Source organism: Alosa pseudoharengus, unplaced genomic scaffold (assembly GCF_046254945.1).
Source record: "Alosa pseudoharengus isolate Yale_2024_CS ecotype anadromous, Long Island Sound unplaced genomic scaffold, YU_APseudo_1.1 YU_APseudo_1.1_scf_4, whole genome shotgun sequence".
Classification (NCBI taxonomy): domain Eukaryota; kingdom Metazoa; phylum Chordata; class Actinopteri; order Clupeiformes; family Clupeidae; genus Alosa; species Alosa pseudoharengus.
Genome location: NW_027468774.1, coordinates 17,199,208 through 17,225,348, shown reverse-complemented (window position 1 = coordinate 17,225,348; position 26,141 = coordinate 17,199,208). Strand labels below are relative to the sequence as shown.

At 44.0% G+C, this 26,141-nt stretch overlaps 2 protein-coding genes across 3 annotated transcripts in view; both read left to right on the top strand.

Moving 5' to 3' along the window:
• Nucleotides 1-2,521: 2,521 nt before the first annotated feature.
• gfap (glial fibrillary acidic protein) lies at nucleotides 2,522-11,310 on the top strand. The gene is made up of 9 exons (XM_076266795.1): nucleotides 2,522-3,027; nucleotides 5,231-5,291; nucleotides 5,960-6,055; nucleotides 6,672-6,833; nucleotides 7,093-7,218; nucleotides 7,573-7,793; nucleotides 8,853-8,896; nucleotides 10,701-10,786; nucleotides 11,269-11,310. Exons 1-9 carry the CDS (start codon nucleotides 2,522-2,524, stop codon nucleotides 11,308-11,310), a joined length of 1,344 nt encoding a protein of 447 aa, XP_076122910.1.
• Nucleotides 11,311-17,365: 6,055 nt separating this feature from the next.
• Nucleotides 17,366-26,141, top strand: part of kcnh6a (potassium voltage-gated channel, subfamily H (eag-related), member 6a) — a 40,417-nt gene continuing 31,641 nt past the window's right edge. For both annotated transcript variants that reach the window (XM_076265048.1, XM_076265047.1), the window contains exons 1-2: nucleotides 17,366-18,107; nucleotides 24,183-24,413. In XM_076265048.1, the coding sequence (XP_076121163.1) occupies nucleotides 18,032-18,107; nucleotides 24,183-24,413 (307 nt within the window). In that variant the 5' untranslated portion in view covers nucleotides 17,366-18,031. The remainder of the gene's footprint in view (nucleotides 18,108-24,182; nucleotides 24,414-26,141) is intronic.

Sequence of the window (26,141 nt, the reverse complement as noted above, 5' to 3'; positions counted from 1 at the left end):
ACTGCTTCAGCTAATCAACCGTGAAAGCAGGTTGTTATATCTTGAGTATGTCTTACGCTATCTGTCCAATGCAAATTCACTCTCTGTTGTTCTGTCACTCACTTCACATCCTCTACACCTGTATTACAAGTGGCATCTTCCATTGTTCAGCTCTTGGACCTGTCCTGCTCCAGACCCCTGGGATGATACTGCCAAGATATCAAGCCCAATAAAATGTGTAACCTGGTCAGAATGCATGAAATATTACTAAGATACATATTATAGATATTTCCGAATATATGCCACAGTCTATGTAAGTCACAAAATGTAAACATGGTGTTTTGTTTTTGTCCATGAGCTATATGCAGATGGGTCCTCAAATAGTTCTTCCTGTGGCAGACAGTCACCTCTTTGTGTGTCACTGGTGCATACATAAGCTGTTTATCTGTTTCATAATTCTGCTCAACCCCAGCAGGGTTCACAATTATGTTGTGGGGACAATGCAGTCTCAAACTTCTCCTTTCTACCCTGAGCATGATGCAACAGAAGCTGTTATTGTTGTTCAAGTTCAAATGCATTTATCATAATTAATCATTGAAGGCAGTGAAAAATAAGTCTATTTTTACTTCTTTTTAAAACAGGGTACAGTTAGGTCAGATCTGATCTCCATTGTTCCAGCAGTGTGATGCCTAATTACTTCTAACTACTTATAATGTGATCGATGGAGCTTCCATGATGGGAGCACATGATTCTAAGGCCCTTGGGTTCATGTCAGGCCTCCAGAGCCCACTGCCAGCCCTCCAGAGTCAGCTAAAGTTCAACCATAAATCCTTTGAAGTGATTGTCCCGTTGAGGTCTCCATGGCGATAGGGTGGCAATAGATTTGAGACGGGTCTCCTGCTGGTTTCTCCCAGCTGGTCAGGCTCACTGCTACCTGGTACATGACGTTGTGCTGAGGGGACAATAGACTCTGACCATGCTCATGGATTTGTCTAACAAGCTTAACTCTATTAAGTCTGTTGCTCAATGTGCCACTGTGAAACTGACACATCTTTCTAAGAAGACTTGATATTTTCACTTAATATACTAATGGCTTTGTGCAGAAAACTACTCTTTCAAAAGTCTAGAAAACATGACACAACATTTCCCAAGTCTGTCAGTGGCTCCTCTGTGTTCTAACGTGTATTATTTCATTCATTCTTCAAAAACTGAATTGCATATTTTATAGATATTATCTATTTATTGACCAACTTTTTGATTGATTAATCACACTTAGCTTGAAGCTTGTGATTCTGTAAGTGTAGAAATAATCGAGCAGGCATGGTTTAGAGGCGTTATTGTCTCACTGTGTCTTTCGATGGTTCAGATTAGCACAAAAGGAAATAGCCATCTAAACTAATGCACCCATATCTTTCTCTCTTCTTCTTTCTACCCATTACATAATCGTGCCAGTGTTCCGTGACATCATTACCCTCCTGCCGAGACAGGGAACGAAAAACAGTCTCACCAGAGAGGAGAGAGGGAGGAGGAGGAGGAGAGAGAGAGAGAGAGGATGAGAGAGAGGGAGGAGGATGAGAGAGGGAGGAGGAGGAGAGAGAGGGAGGGGTGGTGTGAGGTGTAGAGAAGAGGTAAAGGTGGTCGACAAACAAGATTTAGATGCTTTGACCAAGCCGTGTAGATTTCATATGGGCTCACCTTGGGCTGTGGGCCCATCAGTGACCTCATCTTCCTCTCCCTCTCTCTCCCTCTTTCTCTCTTCTTCCCTCTCTCTCTCTCTCACTCCCAGAAGAAGGTGCACCCCCCCACCACACATGCATCCACTCCCATTCATTTTATTCATTCATTATCACTGCTGTAGATCTGCCATCCAATCCTTCTTCTATGCCTCTCTCTCTCTCTCTCTCCTCCTCCATCTCTCTCTCTCTCTCCTCTTCTGTCATGACATGTCATATTATCTAGCTTTTGGTTTACAATATGCTATCATTGTCACAGTATCCATTTCTTTTGACATGCCTCTTTTCCTTTCTCTATCTGTCTGTCTGTCTGTGTCTGTCTGTGTGTCAGTCAGTCTCACTCTATTAGTTTGAGGGTGTCTGAGTAAAAAGAGATCAATACCTCCTTCTTTTCTGTAATTTTTCCCAGTGGATGACTGGCTCAGTTGGTCACAAAAAACCCAAGTTATGCAGGCGGAGAGAGAACAGGGGAGGAGGGGTCAGAGGCTGTTTGTAGCTGAGTGGACAAGCACAAACAATCTCCAGCCCCCAGCTTTTCAGTGGCACACATCCCCATACCCCCCCCCCCCCCACAAACACACACCAAACCCCCAAAAAGCCCCCAACCCCTTTCACCCACCCTCCTCTGCTCCCATTTATCCACCCCCTTCAGTGCTCCCCTCGTACACCCCTCCCTGAGCTCCCTCTCTCTACCTCTCCCTCCTTCCCTCTCTGTCTCTCCATCTTTCCGTGTCTATAAAAGCCTGCCACTTGTCCCATCCCAGCCCCACTCTCTCTCTCTCTCTCTCTCTCTCTCTGTTTGTCTCAGCATGGAGACCCAGCGGACCCTGTCCTCGTACCGCAGGCGCTTCGGGCTTCAGGGCAGCACCTCGGTCGGGGCTCGCCTGTCCGGCGGGCGCCTCTCGCTGCACGCCAGCCCGCGCCACCTCTCGCTCTCCAGCCCGATGACCCTCACCGCCTCGCGCATGTCGCTGGGCAGCGCGCCGGTCAGCGGCGAGCGGCTGGACTTCTCCACGGACTCGCTGCTCAAGGCCCAGTACCGCGAGACGCGCACCAACGAGAAGGTGGAGATGATGGGCCTGAACGACCGCTTCGCCAGCTACATCGAGAAGGTGCGCTTCCTGGAGCAGCAGAACAAGATGCTGGTGGTGGAGCTCAACCAGCTGCGTGGGAAGGAGCCCAGCCGCCTGGGCGACATCTACCAGGAGGAGCTGCGCGAGCTCCGCCGCCAGGTGGACGGCCTGGGCGCCGGCAAGGCCCGGCTGGAGATTGAGAGGGACAACCTGGCTGCCGACGTGGCCACCCTCAAGCAGAGGTGAGGGGGCGGGGGACTGGGGAATTTGGCTCTTGCATGTGTTATCTCAGATGTTCTGGATCAGTTCAATCTATTTATGGTGGGTTTTAGCCTGGGTCTTGTTATCTTAATGCCAGTCTGTGTCTCAAAGATCTCAAAGATTAAAGGTCTAAGAGACAGGCAAAAGAGATAGAGATCGGGCGATGGAGAGAGAGATAGAGCATAGAGAGATAAGAGGACACTGGAACTTTGATTTTACACTTTAGAGGAAATAAGGATTCATTCACAGAGTCTATTGACTATGATTAACTTTTTGGCGGCTGTGCTTCGAAAAGGGAAAAAAGCTGGGGATAGATTTGGGTAGGGGGGAGGGGGTTAATAGACTCATAGGAGATGGCTGTTATATGCAGCATAAGTCAAGTATCATGGTCAAAAATCTGCTTGTTCAACAGGACTCTTGATTGGGTCTGAATTGTGTGAATTATGTGAATTGTTAAGTTAAAGTTAAATGTATCAAATTAAAGACCTCTGTCACAGTAGTCACATATGTCCATCTGACTGATGGCATCCCATCGGAGAGAGAATTCTTAGTGCTGGAATGTCTTCACTTGAAAGGTGAAGTGAAAGGAACGCCATGTTCCACGAAGGGGGTTGAGGCTCGAGCAGTCCTTTTCTCACTCCTGTTCTTTTCAAACTTGAGCCTCGCCCAAGTCCTGCTCCTTTTTAGCCTATGAATGAGGAGAGCGTGGGGGACCGAGGGGAGGCGGACACACAATAGAGCCCCTCTACAGAGACAGACGTGTGGTGGGGACGGCAGATGTCCTGTTGTCCACCAGGGCTGAACTCGTCATCCCCCTCCAGCCAGCTGCATCTGCCTCTCCATAAAACTAACGTAGGGGGTCATGAGGTGGCACCCTTAAGTCAAGAACATGTCCCCCCCCCCCCCGACTCCCCGTTGGACTCTGATTGTCACACTCATAAGTGTGTTTCCATACCTTGCCACTAGGGACACAGCCAGGCGAAGTCCACACCATATCCATTTCACACAGCTGGCCTCTTCAGTAAGATGCACAAATGTCTCCTCAACAGTGCTGGGCAGCATCTGAGAGGCTGTAGGACTGAAGGAAGGGGAAGATTTAGTAATAGACAACAGAGAGAGAGAGAGAGAGAGAGAGAGAGAGAGAGAGAGAGACAATTTTCCTTAGAGGTGTCTTAGATCTGGTGGAGACAGAAAACTGTAGTAGCATCAGTTGAAGACAATTTGGATCATTTTCATAGAGCAAGAGATTGAATACGCTTAAAGAGAACCTTTGTCATGGAAGAAAAAAGAGTTGTTGTAGATTTCAAGGTACAAGGTTTTGGATTGTACAGTGTGTTCTGCAGCTGATCTGAATTACCTGGAGTTAAGCTAATAAGCTCCTCAAGACATTATATCTAAAGTGCAGAGGCTAGAGCTGAGAGATGCAGAGTAAAAGGTAGCCTAGATAGTAATTCCATTTCTTAGAATAGATAGAGTTTTGTACCCATGTGTGTGTGTGTGTGTGTGTGTGTGTGTGTGTGTGAGAGTGTGAGTGTGTGTGTGTGTGTGTGTGTGTGTGTGTGTGTGTGTGTGTGTGTGTGTTCGGTGTGTGTGTGTGTGTGTGTGTGTGTGTGTGTGGTGTGTTCATGCATGCATGCATACTCCACCCCGTGGGAACTTCGGGTAGTGCCAGTGAGATGATGAATGGCTCATGAATGATGATAATCACACAGCCAAACATGAGCACACACACACACACACACACACACACACATGCACACACACACACACACACACACACACACACACACACACACACACACACACACACTCACATGCACGCTACAGCGCATAAACAGCCCATTAGGGCTCATTTCCTGGTCCCACTCCATCTCTCTCTCCCACTTGCTTTCTGTCACTATTCCCTGTCCTATCTGAATAAACACAAAAGCCCCACAATATATGTATAAAACACCCACAGTGTGCATACTGTATGTAGGAGTAAGACATGCTCCCAGAGCCAGTGTAAGAAGATGTGCTGCTGCATCTCAAAAGGGTCTTAGTGTGGCTGATGGCTGATGGCTGATTTGATGGCTGATTTGATGGCAGAGCTTAGTGTGGCTGATGGCAGATTTGATGGCAGATTTGATGGCAGAGCTTAAGGTGGAGTTTTGAGATGACCCTCAGTCTGTTCTGTCCCCACAGGCTGCAGGATGAGAGTGCTCTGCGGCAGGAGGCCGAGAACAACCTCAATACCTTCAGACAGGTGAGCATCAAACATGCACACAGTACACTCAGACTACAGTGCCAGTTCTCCTCTCTTCTTCACACACACGCAAAGACACACACACACAGCTACACAGACACACACACACACACACACACACACACACACACAAATACACACAGTATTGTAATTTGAAGGCCTGCTGTAAGCCAAAAGATGATGATGCTTTGTCATGAGCTGATGGGCTGGTGAGTGATCTTACACTGGCAAAGATACATACTGACTTACTCAGACATACATGCACACTATACATATCTGTACACTATATCCCCTAATTGTTTATACAGTTATAAAGTGGTACGTGCGTTTGTTTCGCGTTTGTTAATGTTTATGTTTATATTTACATTTATTAGCAGATGCTTTTCTCCAAAACAACGTACATATTTTAACCAAGGACCAAACAAAACACACCAGAGAGGTAGTTCACCCCTCCCTTCAGTATTCCCTTAGAAACTCCATGCATGGTTTTGATTTTGTTTGCAGCTAGCGGTCGTGAGGAGATGATTGCTGAATGTGACAAAAAAGATGCATGGGCACCTTTAACGACAAAGGCACTAGTGCACACTAACACAAGCCTTTATTCAGCAGCACCAACTCCATCTCTACCTCTCTCTCTCCTTCTACCCCCCCCCTCTCTCTCTTTGTAGGATGTGGATGAGGCAGCGATGAACAGGGTGCAGCTGGAGAGGAAGATTGATGCTCTGCAGGATGAGATCAACTTCCTCAAGAAGATCCACGAGGAGGTTTGTACCGATGCCTGCACCACTGCCAGGCTTTCACTTACTGCTACTGCTTTCTGCTGTCTTGCCCTCATTCCTCTTCCCTCCTTCTATCTTCTCTCTCTCTCTCCATACCTTCCATATCCATCGTTCCCTTCTCTCTGGCCTCCTCTTCTTTCCTACATGTCACAGCTCTTTCTCCCCTCCTCACCTCCCATCCTCTCTCTTGGTTGATGGGAGGTTGTAAACTTTATGATTCTAGTTTTTTTGTAACTTTGTGGGAGCATATGACAATTCTTGGTTACACTTTAGAGTGACATGACACTGTCATGAACGTGTCATAAACAAGTCATAAACGTTTATGACATAACGCTTCTGTTATTAAGTGACAATTGTTTTTTGTCAACAAGTTAGGGTTAGGAGTAGGTTTAGGGTTAGGGTGAGGTTTAGAGTTAGGGTTAGGGTTGGGGTTAGGATTAGGATTAGAGGTTAGGATTAGGGTTAGGGTTTCATGTGTCATGACAGTGTCATGTGTTCATGTGTTGATACTGTCAAGTAAAGTGTTTTTCACTGTAATAAAATAGTGTTCAAACTCACCTCTCTTCTCTCCTCCTCTCCTCTCCTCCTCTCCTCCCTGCAGGAGTTGCGTGAGCTTCAGGAGCAGCAGCAGGCCCAGCAGGTTCATGTGGATGTGGATATGTCCAAACCCGACCTGACGGCTGCGCTGAGGGACATCAGAGTCCAGTACGAGGCCATGGCTAACTCCAACATGCACGAGACCGAGGAGTGGTACCGCTCTAAGGTGAGCAGAGTGACACTGGACACAGGGGAGATAAAATAGAGTTTCTCATTTCTACACACATCCACAAACAGCAACAACAACAACACATACACCCAACACAATATCAAAGGTAAGCTACAAACTTCACGCACACATGTATACGCCTACCACAGGGAATGTAGAAGTCATGTCTTTGATCCTGAAAGATGCACACATGTGTGTGTTAATAAGCTCAAACATGGGCATTTGAAATGGAAGCTTCTTTGCCTTTCCTTGACAGTTTACTGATCTGACTGATGCAGCCAATCGCAACACAGAAGCTCTGAGACAGGCCAAACAGGAGGCCAATGAGTACCGCCGACAAGTACAGGTGATGACCTGTGACCTGGAAGCTCTTCGTGGTACTGTGAGTACGATGATCATCATCCCTTGTGAATGGAAAGTATAGCTCTCAAGAGAGATCTGTGTTGGTTTGTTCTATTTCTCTATATATATATTCACCCTTCCATCTTTTTCTCTGTCTTTCTCTCTTATTCCTAAAGTGTCAGTGTTTAGGCATTTGTTCTTGCTAGGCTAGGGTAGTAGAAATGAAGTCATTACATAGCCTTAAAAAGGACAAGAAATACACCCTTTCTCTCTCTCTCTCTCCTTCTCTTTCTTTCTCTCTCTTTTCATAATTATCTCTTTCCTGTTTTTACTTATTGCTCCATTAGTAACTAGTGCTGACTTTGTACTTCTCTCTGTCTGTGTCTGGATGAAGAATGAATCTCTGGAAAGGCAGCTGCACGACATGGAGGATCGCTTCGCCATGGAGACCGCTGGTTACCAGGAGAGCATTGCACGCCTGGAGGACGATATCCACAGCCTGAAGGAGGAGATGGCCAGGCACCTGCAAGAGTACCAGGACCTCCTCAACGTCAAGTTGGCCCTGGACATCGAGATCGCCACCTACAGGAAGCTGCTGGAGGGCGAGGAGAGCAGGTGAGAGGAGACGTACGCATACAGAAGAAAAGAAGAGGAGAGATGGAGACAGAAGGTAGGAAGAGGAGAAGAGTGGAAAAGAGAGGAGAGGAGAGGAAAGAAGAAAAGGGGAGAGATGAGACAGAAGGTGGAAAGAAGAGAGAAATGTAGATGTGAGGAAAGGAGAGGAGTGGAAAAGAGAGGAGAGGAGTGGAAGAGGAGAGGAGAGAAGTGTAGATGTGAGGAAAGGAGAGGAGTGGAAAAGAGAGGAGAGGAGTGGAAGAGGAGAGGAGAGAAGTGTAGATGTGAGGAAAGGAGAGGAGTGGAAAAGAGAGGAGAGGAGTGGAAGAGGAGAGGAGAGAAGTGTAGATGTGAGGAAAGGAAAGGAGTGGAAAAGAGAGGAGAGGAGTGGAAGAGAAGTGTAGATGTGAGGAAAGGAGAGGAGTGGAAAAGAGAGGAGAGGAGTGGAAGAGGAGAGGAGAGAAGTGTAGATGTGAGGAAAGGAGAGGAGTGGAAAAGAGAGGAGAGGAGTGGAAGAGAAGTGTAGATGTGAGGAAAGGAGAGGAGTGGAAAAGAGAGGAGAGGAGTGGAAGAGGAGAGGAGAGGAGAGAAGTGTAGATGTGAGAAAAGGAGAGGAGTGGAAAAGAGGAGAGGAGAAAAGAGGAGAGGAGAGGAAAGAAGAGAAGGGGACAGATGAGGAGAGATGGGACAGAAGGTGGGAAGAAGAGAGAAGTGTAGATGTGAGGAAGGAAGGAAGGAAGGAGAGGAGTGGAAAAGAGAGGAGAGGAGTGGAAAAGAGAGGGGACATGTGGTAAGAATCAGAGAGGAGAATGAGAACAAAAGAAAAGAAGAAGAGAGATATTAGTTGAGTTGAGAGAAGAGAAGAATAAGAGGAAAGAGAAGGAGTAGGGGAAGAAAGCATATCAGAGATGGATAGAACATCAGATCAGTGTTTCAAATCAGGATGCACCTTTCACACATTAAAAGTAAAATTGAAAATTTTAATAAGATTTTTAATAAGATTCAATAATTCAGCTTTGGTTCTTGTGAAATGTTCTGATCCATGGCTATTGATTGCAGAATCACTGTTCCTGTGCAGAGCTTCGCCAATCTCCAATTCAGAGGTAGGCTTTTTGAAAGAAAAAAATAAATAAATAAATGGATTTTAAAAAATTGTCGTAGATTTCAAGATTTCAAATTTGTCGTAGTCTCATTGGAATAAAAACTACTGTATGTTCGAAGTATTTATCTGGCTTCTTGTCATGTTCTTTTCTTTGGCAAAAAAAGTGATTATTGAATATTAGATAGATAGATAGATAGATAGATAGATAGATAGATAGATAGATAGATAGATACTTTATTGATCCCCAAGGGGAAATTCAAGAAAGTGTTAGTGAATATTAGTGAATATTAGTCAGATGATGAGATCAAACTAAATGAGTTTGACTCAGATGAGGTCCATGTTGGGTATGAACCTGGTCAAGGAGTACCCCAATAAATGCATAGGGTCACACTTCACTTGGATAGTCCGCCCACCAACAGTCTACAGATGCTCAGATTATCAGCAATCGGTCTGTTGACTCTCTGTTAAAGCTGCAGTTGGCAAGTCTGACAGATTGAGGGGACTTAGCCAAAATTTTTAATGTTTACAAATCTCATGCCTCTCCCCCACTACCACGAGCACCCTCTCATCGAGTTTGTGCTCGTCATTGAGCACAAGACTGCACCAGACTGTGATTGACAGTCAGATCTCACACAGCCCTGCTCTGATTGGACCAGAAGAACCGGAAGCTGTGGATTTTTGCAAAACAAATAACAGATAGGTGGAGGAAGAAGTGCGGGCTTTTTTCTAAAACTGGCTGATTTATGTTGCTTTGTCGGCGCATAGTGCTGGTTTTAGTGAATATGATCAAAAAAATCTTGCCAACTGCTAGCCTGACGAGCCAGACCCACATTAAAATGTAGGGTCTGGGCACTCACCGTTTGCAGTACTCAGTCCGAGGGGCGGGATAATCGGTTGTCTTTCAAATTCCCTCTGCACGCAATAGGACAGCGCTGAGTCCCATGCGTTTTCCCACCAGCGGAGCTAGTTGGCTAGTTCAAACTTTTGCCAACTTAAAACAAGCTTAACTCGTGTCACACTGTTGGCCAACAGCAACATCCATCTTCTTTGTTTTCAAGTAGCAGGGAATTTAAGCCAAACCGTTGCAACTCTGCCATCAATCATTATGTTAAGCCCGCCTAACGATACACGATTTGATTGGCCTGATAGAAGTTTATTTCTCGAGCTCACAAGCCAACGGAGAGTTGCTAGACTAGCCCTGGAAGCAAATGTAATTTGCTGCCGCTAGGGTGTGTCTAGATTTCTAGGCTAGCCAACTGCCACTTTAAGACAACATATGGTAAAGTTAAGGTTAGAAGTTGGCTTTGGTTGAGTTGCTGTTCAGTAACTGTTCAACAACAATTTTACATACTGAACTGGAATCTTAACAGATGATCAGTTAAGTCTCTGTGAGTGCACTATGTAAGTATTTGTGTTACCGTCCAATGACATTTATAGATGGCACCATGATACCAAAAATACTGTCTGACAAGATGACTCCCATGCCTCTAGAAGATCTTGGCAGAGGATCACATTGCAGTCCAAAGAACAAAATCATACAAAAGTTTCGAATGAAGATAAAAGTGAAAACTATGACCTAGCCAAGTGTTTCACCTGACATTCAACTGAGAAATAATACAATTATGGTGCACATTTTAATCATTTGACATTTATTTTACAGGGATATGTACAGTACTCACTGTATCTTGTATATCCATATACTATTCCCTAGACTCCTGTATTGTTGTATTCTTTCTCACTCTCTCTCTCTCTCTCTCTCTCTCTCTCTCTCTCTCTCTCCCTCTCTCTCTTTCTCTCTTCTGCAGACACTCCCATGGACACCAAGTTCTCCCCAGAGGCTCACGTGAAGAGAAGCATCGTGGTGCGGACCGTGGAGACTCGCGATGGGGAGGTGAGGCGTTAGAGAGGACATTTTTGTCAAAGACAAATCCACTAACTGTGACTCTGCTGGTGACTTGAGCACCGGTGAAAAAAGTATCCATAGAAATGTTCTCTTTGTATTTCCTAAAATTACCACCAGAGGGAGACATGCCAGATGGGTTAGCTTGCAATATGATCTAACCCTTTTGTTCTGTTTGGATGGATTTATGTCTACTCTGCTGTTTAAATGTTATTCTATTGCTGTAAGTTTAGATAAATGCCTCTGCCAAATGAATACATGTAAACGTAAATGTAAGAGTGCAGTTCAAAAAAGCAAGACATTAGACATTAAATATGACTGTATCATTTCTGGGGAGGGGGTCAGGTCATAATTGTTGCCCTCATGTCTCTTGTGTGTGTGTCTTTTGTTGTAGAAAGACACACACACAAAGTTGTTTGTTGTAACTGCCACTGTGTGGCTGACACTGACCCTCTGCCTTCTTTGTCCCTCAGATAATAAAGGAGTCGACCACTGAGCGGAAGGAACTGCCCTAAGAGCGTGCACACAGGACTACTGGACATGAAGAGCACACTGGCCCGTTGTTCACAGCAGACAGCTCTGTGGCCTCTTTAGTGTCTCTGGATTTCATACTCTCTCTCTCCCCCTATTTCTGTCTCTCTCTCTCTCTCTCTCTCTTTCTCTATCTCTCTGTCTCTCTGTTTATCTCACTGAACTAAAATCAGACTGAAACCACCAAGCCTGTCTCTATTGAATAATAACAACTACCCCCACTTCACAGATCCACCCCATCTGCCATCATACAGATGCACCTAACATTAACCATAGCATTAAAGTTGAAGAACATGAAGGAAAAATGTGCTTTACTTCCTTAGCAATTTTACCAAATATTTTGTGATACAACCAAGATAACGTTGGTAGCATGGCACTAAATAAGTTATAAAAATCGCAAACAGCTCCCTATTTGGAGGGCTTGTCATGGCCAGACTAAATGCTGGGCCTTGTAGTATTTGTGTCAAACTCTTAGCCAAGTGCCAGTCTTGAAAACGTAGAAAGTGTTCCTAGTCGGAGAGCAGACAAAGATAAGTAGTTTATGTTCGGTCCTTAGCAGGGATGACGGTTGAGGGTGTGTGGTTCTTGTGTAGGTGTTTGGCATGGGGAGGTGGGTGGGGAGAGAGAAGGAGAACTACAGGTGCTGCTCTGTAGAGATGTAGAAAGAGGTGGATTTTAGGTGGAGATAAATGCATATGGTGTGCTTGTTTGTCAGGGCCATTGATGGACATACACATACTCCCCTTACATTCCAGAGTTGCCAAAGGGAGTATCCTAGTGGATATCATCCACCATGTAATTCATTCATCTATTAATCTAACACCATTGCTGTGGCATCGCATGGTTGGGGGTTGTGTTCTCACATTCTCTCTTCCTCTGTCAGTCTCTCACTTTCTGTTTGTTGCTGTCTGAGAACACTCTGTCTGTCTTCCCTCAAGTGCGGTGTGGTGTGTTTATCTGCAGCTTTACAGCAGCGGGTGTTAGTATGTAATACAGGGGTGGGGGAGGGAGGTGTCTTGTGAGCTATTCACACGACCCTGGTTCTGGAGCTCTCCATCACAAACACACACACACACACACACACACACACACACACACACACTTGCATAGCTTTGTCCCATCACTCAAGTGTCTGACTGATTAGGGAAAGACACAAAGGAGAATGTTCTTGAGATAGCTGTGTGTTTGTGTTATCCGTGTAGATTTGTGTCAATGTGTGTGTGCATGAGTGAGGATATGTGTGTATTTGTGAATGTATGTTCATGCTTGTACATGTCTGTCTGTGTGTGTATTTGTGTGCATGTGTGTGTGTAATTGAGTACATGTGTGTATGTGTGTGTGTGTGTATGTGTGTGTGTGTGTGTGTGTGTGATTGTGCTTGTTCCAGGATGGGTGCTGTCTTGATGACAGCTCTCTCAAGGAGAGAACTGCATTCCCACAGATGAGAAAGCACCATCATGAGATCATCCTCACACCTCTCCCTCCCTTTAAAAACTAGTGTCTACAGTACAGTGTTGTGTTCAGATAGAAGTTTTTTTTGTGAAGCATGTGCGAGTTCCTTGTCATACAACGTATGTTAACATGTTTACATTTTGTTTCTGTGAGATGCTGATTGAGCATTCGATGAACATTAATAATTTGCTGATGAACATTAATACATTCTTACCTTGGGCAAATGAATGTCCTAACAATTAACACATTTTTGATTCTCCACCTCACCGTTTGCCTGTTGTGGACAGACAGGTGCTGAGCTTTCTTTTTTTTTTATTATTTCATGAAATGCATCCTGTCTGACGTTTCCTGTTTCCGTTTCAATGTCATGTTTTATTGCTTGTTAGTGCTTTTTTGGGGTTTGCGTTGTCGAGGTTTTGGTCATCCTCTCATGTGTGTGACGTATATAGCTGATGTGCAAGCTCTCTACGCCCCCATACCTCCTGGGGCAAAGTGGTGCTACTCTTCTCTCTGTTGTTGATGCACTGTTCCACTGAGAGACATAAACCAATAACCTGCATCAAATAATGTGTATGTGTGGACTGTAGAGACTGGTATATTATTATGAAGAATTAACAAGAAATAAAAACAGATAAAATGTTGAAATATCTGTATTTTGAGTGCACACACACACACACACACACTACTGGTAGTTTACCAATCGTACATAGAAACCCTGTCAAACATCTTTTCACTGTAGACATTTTATGCGTACATGTAGACTGACTTGTGGACTGGCCCAGACTATCAGGTGCCACTTGGTAAAGTGATAAAGAAAACCAACATGTTCCTCCACATGCGTTTGTGCATCGTGGCACAGAACAGGGCCTGACTGATTGACACACAGCACGGAGCAGGGCTTCCCAGCAGGCCTCTCTGTCTGATTAGGAGAACCTGAGAGGCAGGTGTGCCTCTTGCTGTCAGAGGGGAAACGTGTGGAGAAGGTGTGGATGACATCCATATCTATCAACACCTTTGCTCCCCAAGAGAAAGGAGTGAGTGAAGAATGAGAGGAAGTGCTTTCAGGTCCAGGGAGTTGCCTGGACTACGTTCACTATGGCATGCATCTTGCTCACTAATATCAAGAACACTGGATCGAGTAGCCGAATGTTCTTGCCCTGTGAACAATGACTAAAGGTAGGATAAGCGATGCTAGATGGCGTTGCGTTTGTTAGATACTTTTGTCCAAAACAACCTACATTTTATTTGAACCAAAGACCATCTATCTATCTTTCTATCTATCTATCTATCTATCCAATTGTAAGGAGATATTCGCTAAATGTTACAAAAAGTGTTATGTGTTAGAAATAGTTTAGCATCACTTACCTACCCTACCTTTCAATGCAAAATTCACAGCTTTCTCAATGATAACAAACAATGTTAACATGTTTCTGTGATGTTGGCATTGTATTTTTTACATTGTAGCAGTGTCATAAACTACATTCCCACAAACATACTAAATATATTTCTGCAAAAACTGTGCGGTGATTTGCTCAGCCTGGCTCAGTTTCTCCAGTGGTTCCAAGACAAATGCATACCAATGTGGCATCACCTATCAATCCAGGTAATCCATCACCTATTGGTCTTTTGAGATCAGTGGTCTTGTGCAGCTTTAGGTTGAAAACCTCATCCTTATACAGCTGTAAAAAGTCATCAGAACACTTAGTTTATTTTTACAAACACACATAGTTGCATTGATCTAATCTGTTGTGACATAGAGAGGGTGTTTGTGCAGTTAACCTTATTCACCCCGAAGGCTTGTGTGGTGTGAGGGGACAAGCGGGCATTTCTATCTGTCTGGTGGGAAATTATAAACCAGTGAGTGATGCCGCTAAGGGGTCTGGGCAGTGGGATGCGGTGATACTGGAGTGGATCAAACACCTTGGCCCGCTTCCCAAGGACAGGCTCTCAAGGTTGGCCCGGAGTCCAGTCCAAGCCCTACTGCTTTGTGAACGGAGATAACGGAGAGTGAGGGTGCCTTGAGGACCATTCCCTCCCCCCATCTCACCATACACAATCAGACCGCTCCTCTCCTACAGTTAACCCCGGGACAACCTTCAACAGCCCCGCGTGGACCCACTCCCATGCCCCCATAATGCACTTGGTTCAGGGGTAATCAGCCTATTCTGTCAGTTTGTGTTATCCCCCTGACACAAACACACTCAAACACACACACACACACACACACACACACACACTTTCTGCGTTCACGTTTTTCAAACATGTGCACACGTGAACCGTGTGGTTGTGTACAAAGTGCCCAAGTCAATGATATTCATATGCATGTACAGTAATCATGGTCTTCCACACACTTATGTTTTTAAATGCAATCACAAAAGTGCCTTTGTCAACCATTTAAAGCAAGAATATTCCATGGATGAAGGTGTCAGGAAAGACAACAAATGTTTGTGTCAATCAATTGTCTGTGCTGATGATAGTGATGCCATGTGATATGTGTGATGTTGTATGATGTGTGTGTGTGTGTGAGTGTGTGTGAGAGAGAGAGAGAGAGAAACACAGAGAGAGAGAGAGAGAGAGAGAGAGAGAGAGAGAGAGAGAGAGAGAGAGACTCTTATCTGCTCTGCTTGCCAATCTCAGTTCAGTGTTGGTTGGGGCAGACTGGCTGGAAGAATGCATGGCAGATAAACCACTTCAGCAGGGAGCGGCCCTCACTGTCTGCCCCTCCACAGCTACTAGAAGCACTGGGAAGCCCACCATGATTCCCACTGTCTTACTGGAACTGATGGAGTGAAGACTGTGTGTGTGTGTGTGTGTGTGTGTGTGTGTGTGTGTGTGTGTGTGTGTGTGATAGTGGAAAGGTGTGAAGGCACATATAGGATCTCTGTGTTCCTCAAAGATTGGAAAGGAGCTTACACAGTATGAGCTATGGTCAGTACAAACACAAGTTTACTAATTGGATACACACACAGAGACAGAATATCTCTCTCTTTCTCTCTCTCTCTCTCTCACACACACACACACACACACACACACATACATACATACACACACACACACACACACACACACACACACACACACACATACATACATACACACACACACACACACACACACACACACACACACACACATATAGGCTAATAGGGATATGGGTTGGTCCCCCAGTAAACATCAACTATACACAACCTCTATACTCATACACTCATACAAACATGTATACTTTGTACCATGCAACACATATAACGACATGTGCATTCACACACACACACACACACACACACATACACACACACACACACACACACACACACACACACACACACACACACACACACACACACACAGAGACAAACTTGGACCTGCCCTCAAGGGGTAAGAGAAGATATGTGGTCCTGGTAGCTAAATTTAGCATTTCATTTCATCGAGACCATGAAGACAAAACACAGGATGGCTATCCCTACTTGGCAACGACCCCTCTAGCACACCCTCTGACCTCGTAAACACACACACACACACACATTTTAGTGCTTTTATTTGGACCTTAACACGGGGAAGATTCAATATAGCATGCACAGATTTAAACCATGCAACACAACACTCACATACAACTGAAAAAAGGTGATGCAATATCTGTTAACACAAAACACATGCACTAGTTAAAGCACATTGCCCCCCCATCCCACTCTCACAATGCCCACATTAGCTCTCTGTCCTTCCCTGACACATTTCCATTTTCACTCTCCCTCACCTCAGCTGCTACCTTAATACTGCAACAACCATCTCTCTCTCTCTCTCTCTCTCTCTCTCTCTCTCTCTCTCTCTGTGTGTGTGTGTGTTTGTGTGTATGTGTGTGTGTGTGAAGTGTTTTTTTTTTTGTAATTGGTGGGTTGAATCACATTTACACAACTGTAAAGTATATTAATTCTGACCAAGTATAAACACAGTGTTAGTTTTGCTGTTGCTGTTATCCCCACTCCCTTTGTCTTTCCTCCTCCTCTGTAACATTATACCTCATTAGGCAGCAGTGACATAGAAATCGTAGTGTGAAATCATTGTTTGTGGATTGAACAATATATTCGGTGACGGTGTTGTTAACCATGTTCATTTTTAAAAATCTAACGACAGCTTGTAATCGGCACTATCTACTCAAGAGTAGAACATAATTTTCATTTTCATTTTCTTATCAGACTCTCCTCCTAGGCATTCTGTCTCTCGTCAGCTGTCACTCGGTAAAGCTTATACTGTGAAGCGCAGCACAAACTTTAAAACTGGTAGCCTTAAACGCAAAACGCGATTAGGTTAACAGTGTTTTGCAATAAAGAAAAACAATAGAGTGCTTTATCCTAACTTGTCGAAGACATAATAACATGTAGGCTATATAAGCAAGGTGCGGAAGATAAAATAACCATACACACAATTTTACTTAGAAAACATACATGATTAGACTATCAGTCTTGATGCACATGATCGCGCGTAAGAAAGAGAAAGAGGGGGGGGGGGGGTCTATTTTGAGATTTGGGTGTTGCGATGAGATGTGAAGTGAAGGCGATGTGCGTGTCTCTGCTCTCTGTCAAAAGTGGCAGCCGCGTCTAATGACGTCTCATTTCTTCCATGCGCCACAAAACCTGTCATTCTGTAATGGCTGTACTAAGAAGTCGACGGAGAAAAGCATGAGGCGATATTTTGACACTCGCACCTTGCATGATATATCTGGTCGGTAATTTGGTCAGCGTCGACTTACAGTCTTTAAAGGTAACAAACTAGATATCTCTCTGTAGACTGGACGTCGTCGACCACGTTATGGAAGTAATGTGCCATACATAATAAGTCTACGTGTGCACGTGTGCTTTTGGTGCGCAAAACTTGTGCCTTTTCTATTTTAGTTAAACTTATTTTCGAGTTGTGGGCTGTAACGTGGAAGATGCTGTGGCTGGTGGACTTCTGACCAGTTTTAGCTACGTGACATCGGTTTTTCTCCCTCCCTGCCCGTAAGCACGGCTCTTAGATCGCCCTGGCAACGAATCCTTGCAGTGGCTGTGACAGGTCGCTGTGGCGCCTCTTTGTCAACAAATGCTGCTTTAATTAGCCATTTTACATCTACATTTGCTCTAATTGTATTTGCACCATGCAAAACAGTTTCAGTTACGTATTCATGGTCGGTTATATGTAAAACCAAAAGAAAGAAGTCAACGTGTTTGTCGCAGTTGGAAAGGAGTTCGTGTTGGGAAAGTCACTACTCTCAGCGACAAAATGCCTGTTAGACGAGGTCATGTCGCTCTCCAGAACACCTACCTGGACACTATCATCCGCAAGTTTGACGGTCAAAGTAAGTTTCTTCTTCTTTTCTACTGGTTTAAAATGTGAAAGTAGACGGAATAATGTTTTACACCACACTTCACGACTAGTGCGCGGACAGTGGCTAAAGCTAAAGTTTAAAAAGGCATATCATTTTATAGTGGGGAAAAATATGATAGCTCCAGTGATGCAAATCATTAAGTCCCCGCGTGAATGTTCACGCCAGACGTCATCAGCTACATCTCTCTCTCTCTCTCTCTCTCTTTCTGTCTCTCTCTCTCTGAGTGTCTTTCAGAACTGTGCTTCACTCTTTCACAAATGGCATCGTACTACTACCTGTAAATGGTCAAATAATGGGTCCATAAAGACATTATATTAATCACAGCAGTTACATTACGCACGGGTGCATTGTGGCATTAGATAATTATTTGTCTTTATTGTTGGCTCTAATGGTGAAAATATGACCTTTTCATGCATTTCCCACTATTTGACCATTATTATTTATGACAAGATGCAAATTGTGAACTAGATCGTGTTCGTGGATGGACAAAATAGAATAGTTTTCCTCCGTCGTTTTGGTACATTTCTTGAGAAATAACGTGTACAAACAGCACCACACAATTGATTACTTCCAAAAGTCCACAACAAAGTCCTCAAAAATGGTTGCGTTTATGTAAGTAACTTAACTCATGTAAGTAAGTACTAATTACAGCAATATACACAAATACCACCACATGCAGGTGCTTTTGTTGTTTATGTTATATAATGTTATATCAGTATAACATTATATCCTGTAAATGAATTCATTACCATCTTGCATACCACATACATCCTTTAAGAGCCAAGTAATGTTGTCATAATGATAGACATTTCACATTTATTCAGAAAATGAAGGTGAAAAATGCAATAGAACAAGAATAGAAATTATATAGAACAGTAATCAATATAAGTCTAGGTTTGAATTTGAAACTGGGGAAACATGGTTGACACACAATGGTTGACATGTAATGGTTTAACCATTATCACGTTATGACTTGCACAATGAATTCATACAATACCTAGATGAATTGGACCTAAGACTAAACAGCAGGCACTTATACATATATCTTCTTGCATGAATGTGTAAAAAATAATTTTCAAATGTTCAAGGAGAGGTTGTTATGACATTTGCATAAATGACTAGATGATGTGGAGCTTGAACAAACAGTTTTATCCCTGATCTGAGTAACGTACCAAAGTCAGTGAGAGGAACTGTAATATCAAGCTTAGTTCAAACCTTTTTCACTATACGTAAATAATTCACAAGAGCATTTCCCCACTTACTCTGAGCAGAAGACATTGAATAAAGCGGCACTTAAGATACCCGTGAAGTGGTCATATTTGAAAGCCGGTGTTTTGAGCGATATTTTTTTTTCTGGGTTTTGGAGGCTCCTCAGGCTAATACAGATTCCTTGTGTAAATATCAGCCAAGTAGGCACATGGCATCTTCCTGAAAGCCTTGACTATTTGCTGAGTATCACACAAAGAAAGGTTAGAAGCAGAAATGGTTGGTCATGGCCATGTATGGTGGTAGCTGTGTGGAGCTCTGTTGGCCGTGTTGCAAGGGCATCCTCCCTCTGTCACCGGCAGCCGTTTCGCGTATCAGCTGACTTTCATCTCCATGAGCCTAGCGGACAGAGGCAGAAGGCACATGTTTTTCCACTCACGCATTCATTCCCATTCATTTTATTCATTCATTATCACTGCTGTGGATCTGCCATGCTATCCTTCCTCCCTGCCTCCCACTCTCTCCCTCCTGCTCTCTCTTTCTTCCCCTCTTTCTCTCTTTCTCTCTCTCTTTGAAGACAGGGCATCTATTGTAGACCACAGGGGTAGTGTTAAAAATATCTCCTTCCAGTGTGGGATCTGCTCCAGATTAGAGTTAAAAGCATGTCTGATTGCCAGTAAGGTCAGTTGTAGGGATGTAACGGTATGAAAATTTAACCTCACGGTTATAGTGACCAAAATTATCACGGTTTTCGGTATCATCGCGGTTCTAAAAGTGTGTTCAATATGTTCAGAAAGCAATGATAGGCCTACACAAGCTGAAATAGTTTCAAAAAGGGTTCCGTTCACTTTTTTCTTCATGTTTGGCTATGTGCTTATAGCTTAACTTACCCTACCATAACTTGGAGTTTGCTATTTCTGTTATTTGAAGTGAGACAGAAGTAAGCGTTCAAAATAAAACTTTAGGCTACTGTGTTCTCCTGATAACGTGAGTGGAATGGATTTAATGTGGACACGGACATAAAAAGACGCAGAGTGGCTACATGATACAGTGCACATTTTGTGGTGAAAAAGTTCCGCCTTTTAAAATCAGGTGTAGCCTAATCTGAATCGTAGTTAAAACCATCAATTAGACAACAGAATCAGTAGGGTACCAGTTTTGTTCCATTGTACCAGGCCTACTGTATGTCAAAAGCAGGCTCGGATGAAGCTGGGAAGGATTAAACACACGGTTTCCACACCGCAGTAATCAACAGTGATAATCATGATGTTTGAAATGAAAACGGTAATTATTATCGTCAACATTTTTATCACGGTTTACCATTATACCGGTAATCGTTACATCCCTAATCACTTGGAAGTGACAGGTACTCCCATGTTATAAGAAGTATTACATTTCTTTAGACATTAGACAGTAGAAATGATGTAGAAATGATTTTGCGATATGGGGGACATGGATTCTGTGTTATTCAGGGTTGAGAATTGTGAGGAGCAGAACTGAGATCTGAGAAAATAGCTGGGAATGTTCACAGAAGCCGAATCTGTGATGATATAGCCATGGCCATTTGCAGCCCAGAGCCTAATAATGTCTATGTCTGCCACCTCCTTTCATGTCTCTGGGGATTTTGTTGCATCTCTTAGACTCGGAGAAAGGGAGGGAGTAAGAGGTGAAAGAAGACTCTCTGAGTGTGTGTGTGTGTGTTTGTGTGTGTGTGTGTGTGTGTAGCCTATGTGTTTTCGTACGTATGTGTGTATTTGTGTGTGTGCAATGTGAATGTACGTACTGTATGTATGTGTATGTGCATGTTTGTCTATCTGTACGTGTGTATGCTTGTGTGTTTTGACCCTCCCAGTGTTTCATATAAGGGGAGTGGCATTTCGTGGATGCTTAGCAACGACCTTAAGCTGTAGGATGGCATTGGAAGGCAGTGCTAATGAGGTTGATGACTGGGCCATTCATTGCTGATCATTACTTCATCACATGCAAAACTGCACAGAGGGAAATATGGAGATAGGGAGGGAGTGAGGTGCAGTAAAGAAAAAGATTTATATGACAGAGAGATAGGACACATCATTTATCAGATGCTGTTGCACTGAGGAACAGTTAGTGGGGCAACTTGACTGGTGTCTGGCATGCTGGAGTTTGACACCAGAAATAGCAGCGAAATTCAGGCCTCACTGTGACTGAGGCTCTGGTGTGTGTGTGTGTGAGTGTGTGTGTGTGTGTGTGTGTGTGTGTGTGTGTGTGTGTGTGTGTGTGTGACACAGCAGGGTCAGAGGCACATCAGACAGCAGGCTCCCTGGTGACAGGAATTAAACCCTGTGCCTCCAGCTGACTGTAATTGTGAACTTGCATGAGTGATTCTAGCAATTTCAGCATGTGGGCAGCAGTGTCTTAATAGAAGCTCTGAGAGAGATGGCCTCCCACAGCAGCTCTCTCACTTCAGTCAGTGGAAAGTCTGATACAGACAGACACCGTTAGACTTTGAATTTTTTTCCTTTTTTGTATGTTTTCTGCTGTCTTATGTGTTTATGTTTGTGTTTCCTATTATGGGTAGGGTTGGGTATCGTTTCAATTTGAACGATTCCGATTCCAATTCCGATTTCTTATTTCGATTCCGGTTCCTAACGATTCTCGATTCCGATTTTTTTTAAAGGCAGGGTCAAAAAAAGTTTAGGATATTTTAAATGAGCTAGCTAACCAACGGTCTTTCTCAGGGTATCTGCACATTTTCCAAGTGCAAATTTAAAGACTTTTAAGACCTTTTCAAGACATCTAAATGAAAATTAAGACTATACCACGGCAAAAAGATATATAAGACTGTTTAATGCAATAGTTTTTTTTTCCTACTAATTTTAACCCCCACCCCATTTTGGATGTCTACAGAAGTTACCAAAAATATTTTGGCGAAAGAAAATAATTGTGTGTGAATTACCTTCACAGCTATAAATGCCCAATTTTAGGGTCTGGACTGCTTGCTTTTGAAGCTGGCTGTACTGTACATATTTGGTTTTGCTTACTGCTGAGGCTGTTCTTCACCTGTGTCTGTAGTAGCCTAGGGCTACTTGCCAAAGACATGTGCACTGGACTGGATTCCCTTAAATATTTTTTTCAAAGTTAACTAAGCTATTTACATATTTTAATAAGCCTACTTTATATAATTTACTATGTGCATCTATTGTCCATATGCAGCACAGCAAATTAAAGTTAATCCACTACTTTACATTTTGCATACCAGTTGTATCTAAACCAACCAAAGCTTGACTGAAACATTGTAAAACCATTGACTTGTTTTAAATTAATTAAGAGACAGGTCCTCTTCGCATGATCCTGCTGAAAACTGCTGGTTTCATCTCAAGCACGCACATTATGAACGCACGTATTTTTATGTAGCAGTCGCCGACATTCAAAACATATGCGGTTATATTTCACAACTTTTGCTAAGTAGGCCTAGCCTACTGGGAAACGCTGGCAAGCAAGCTGCTGGCAGATATTACAGGTAGGCTATTATAACTTAGACAGATATTTTCTTCCCTAGGCTAGGCCAGCAACACACGCTGGAAAGATGCAAACAGATCAACTTAACATACCGGTATACAGTATTTCCTCCTGATTGCGAAGCACTGCACATAATTTCACCAGCAGTCTTCGCGTCCATAGTTTGTGAAACGATGCTGCGTCCGAGCAAAGACTTTAGATGCCAAGCGCAACTCCAAAAAGGAGAACAAATAAACGTCCGGCTTGAGGCTGCGCCGGACGCCGGACAGGGCTTTTAAAACCCATATGTCCGGCCTAAATTCGAACATATGGCCAACCTATCGCTAACTGGCTTACCAACTCTTTCTCCCGCTCATTCTACCGTAGGCTCCCTCATTCCACGTAGGCTACCCTGTCTATCTCTCAGGCCTCAGCTACACCACGAAAACGCCAGGCATATTATTTTGTACATAGGCCTACTGTATTATTACCGTTTTCACACCTTTAACCAAACCCGTGAAAAACATCTTCACTCTGTAACCACTACACTTCCTCCCGTAGCCTAATAGCCTATCACGTATACAATTGCGTTTTCAATACACGAAACTGGATGGAGACATCACTCGCTCTCTTGCACTCGCTGGCGGTCCCATTCGCACATTTAATACCTCTCTTTCGAAAATTCAGTTGTAGCCTATTTAAGACTTTTTAAGGATCGATCCTCGGGAACCCTGCTTTCTGAATGAAATAGTCTGACCTTCTCCATGAATTTTAATTCTATTAACTATGCGCTTCTTCGTTGGTGTTCAGACGTTTCTTCTTCCTGTCGGCAGACTGGGAATCGAAAGTAGGAATCGAAATTTAAACTTTTGAACGATTCCGGGAAAATCGCAAAGATAGTCCCGGTTCCAACCAATACTCGATATTCGATACCCAAGCCTAATTATGGGTTGCTATCGCTCACCTTGTGGAGCAGTTGGCAGAGTATATGTTTTTAATGACATCACAAAGGGAGTTCATGTGCTGAGGAAAATGCATACCTATACTGTACTTCATCGGCATTAAAATGAATGAAAGAACATATTTACTGGATCTTTGACTTGCATTCACTACACTTGACTTGTCACTGTCTCAGTAGCCATCTCCATCTCACCACCGTCTCACTGTCTCACCATCCGTATCCATCTCACCACCGTCTCAATCTCACCATCCGTCTCACTGTCTCAGTAGCCGTCTCAATCTCACCACCGTCTCACTGTCTCAGTAGCCATCTCAATCTCACCATCCGTCTCACTGTCTCAGTAGCCATCTCCATCTCACCACCGTCTCACTGTCCTCTTCTCTGTTCCCCGCTTCTCTCAGACCGCAAGTTCCTCATTGCCAACGCCCAGATGCAGAACTGCGGCATCATCTTCTGCAACGAGGGCTTCTGCCAGATGTTCGGCTTCTCGCGGGCGGAGATCATGCAGCAGCCGTGCACCTGTCCCTTCCTGGTGGGGCCGGGCACCATGAAGAGCTCCCTGGGCCAGCTGGCACAGGCGCTACTGGGCTCTGAGGAGCACAAGGTGGAGATCCTCTACTACGCCAAGGAAGGTATGGGACAGAGAGGGGGGGCAATGAAAGGACAGGCTGCAGGAACAGTGAAATGAAGAAGAATGAGGGGAAATAAGGATAGAATGGGGAATGAGGGAGGATATGTGGAACAGGGATGGAGGGAGTCAGATGAGGAAGGTGATTGCTCAGTGTTTGAATTGTGAAACTAGAACAGCACTCAGGAGACTGCACTTCTGCCAAGTGTCTCAGATCTGTATCAGGTGCTCCATCACACAATCTCCCAGACGTAGGTAATGAATACTGTAGTGTAATTAAAGTAGCTAGCCTCTCAGACCAGTGGTTCTCACAGTGGTTCTCAAACTAGCCTCTCAGGCCAGTGGTTCTCAAACTAGCCTCTCAGACCAGTGGTTCTCTAACTAGCCTTCCAGGCCAGTGGTTCTCAAACTAGCCTCTCAGACCAGTGGGTCTCAAACTAGCCTTCCAGACCAGTGGTTCTCAAACTAGCCTTTCAGGCCAGTGGTTCTCAAACTAGCCTTCCAGGCCAGTGGTTCTCAAACTAGCCTCTCAGGCCAGTGGTTCTCAAACTAGCCTTCCAGACCAGTGGTTCTCAAACTAGCCTTCCAGGCCAGTGGTTCTCAAACTAGCCTCTCAGGCCAGTGGTTCTCAAACTAGCCTCCCAGGCCAGTGGTTCTCAACTAGCCTCCCAGGCCAGTGGTTCTCAAACTAGCCTCTCAGGCCAGTGGTTCTCAAACTAGCCTTCCAGGTCAGTGGTTCTCAGTGGTACTTTGGAGGTGGGGAATATTCAAGCCCCACCTGACCCCATCACCCCAGCAATGGTAGGCTAACGTTAAAATATTACTTTAGCATTTTGGTTCCACATTACATTTCCCATCTCGGTCCCCTGGATCTGATGTTGTTTTAATTCATATGTGGCATGTTTATGACTCATAGCAGGTTTGTGTGTGGCTATTTTGTTTTGAATGTACAGTATAATCTTCATTGGCAAAAAAGAAAGGCTAATGTCTTTGATAAAGATGCGAACAAAAAAGACAATTTTCCTCCTGTACGTCGTGCCACACCTGTCATGTCTCAGAACCACTGCGCTACATACTGTTCTGTGTCTTTAGTTCAGAAACTCTATTGCCAAAAGACACCAGTTAACATGCTAGCAAGGAGCCTGGCTGACAACATGGTTCAACCAGAGCCATATAAAGGTACCTTTATATGGCTCTGGGTTCAACATTATATCTAAAGAGGTTGGTTCTGCTTATCAGTATAACTCTATGGAATCCTACAACTTTGAAGCTCAATATCTCAGAACTACCATACTCAGAACGTAGATAGAACCCTATAATTATGATTTGGTAATTCACTTGTACAGATTTCTCTTTTAGGTAAATAGGCATGATACATACAGCTTGCGATAGGTAGTTTATTGAATTAATCCTCACACATTCCTGTTTGTGCTGGGTCCTTCATTAGACAAATCAGGCAACCAGCAAACACATTAAACCAATTAAATTCTCTACGTGTAGTGGCCGGTAGTAGCCTGGCGAGCCAGACCCACATTATAATGTAGGGTCTGGGCACTCACCGTTCGCAGTGCTCAGTCCGAGGGTCGGGATAATCTGTTGTAATCAATAGGACGCAATAGGATATTTGTTTTCAAGTAGCAGGGAATTCAAGCCAAACCGTTGCAACTCTGCCATCAATCATTATGTTAAGCCCAACAAACGACTCTATACACGATTTCAATGGCAGATTTAG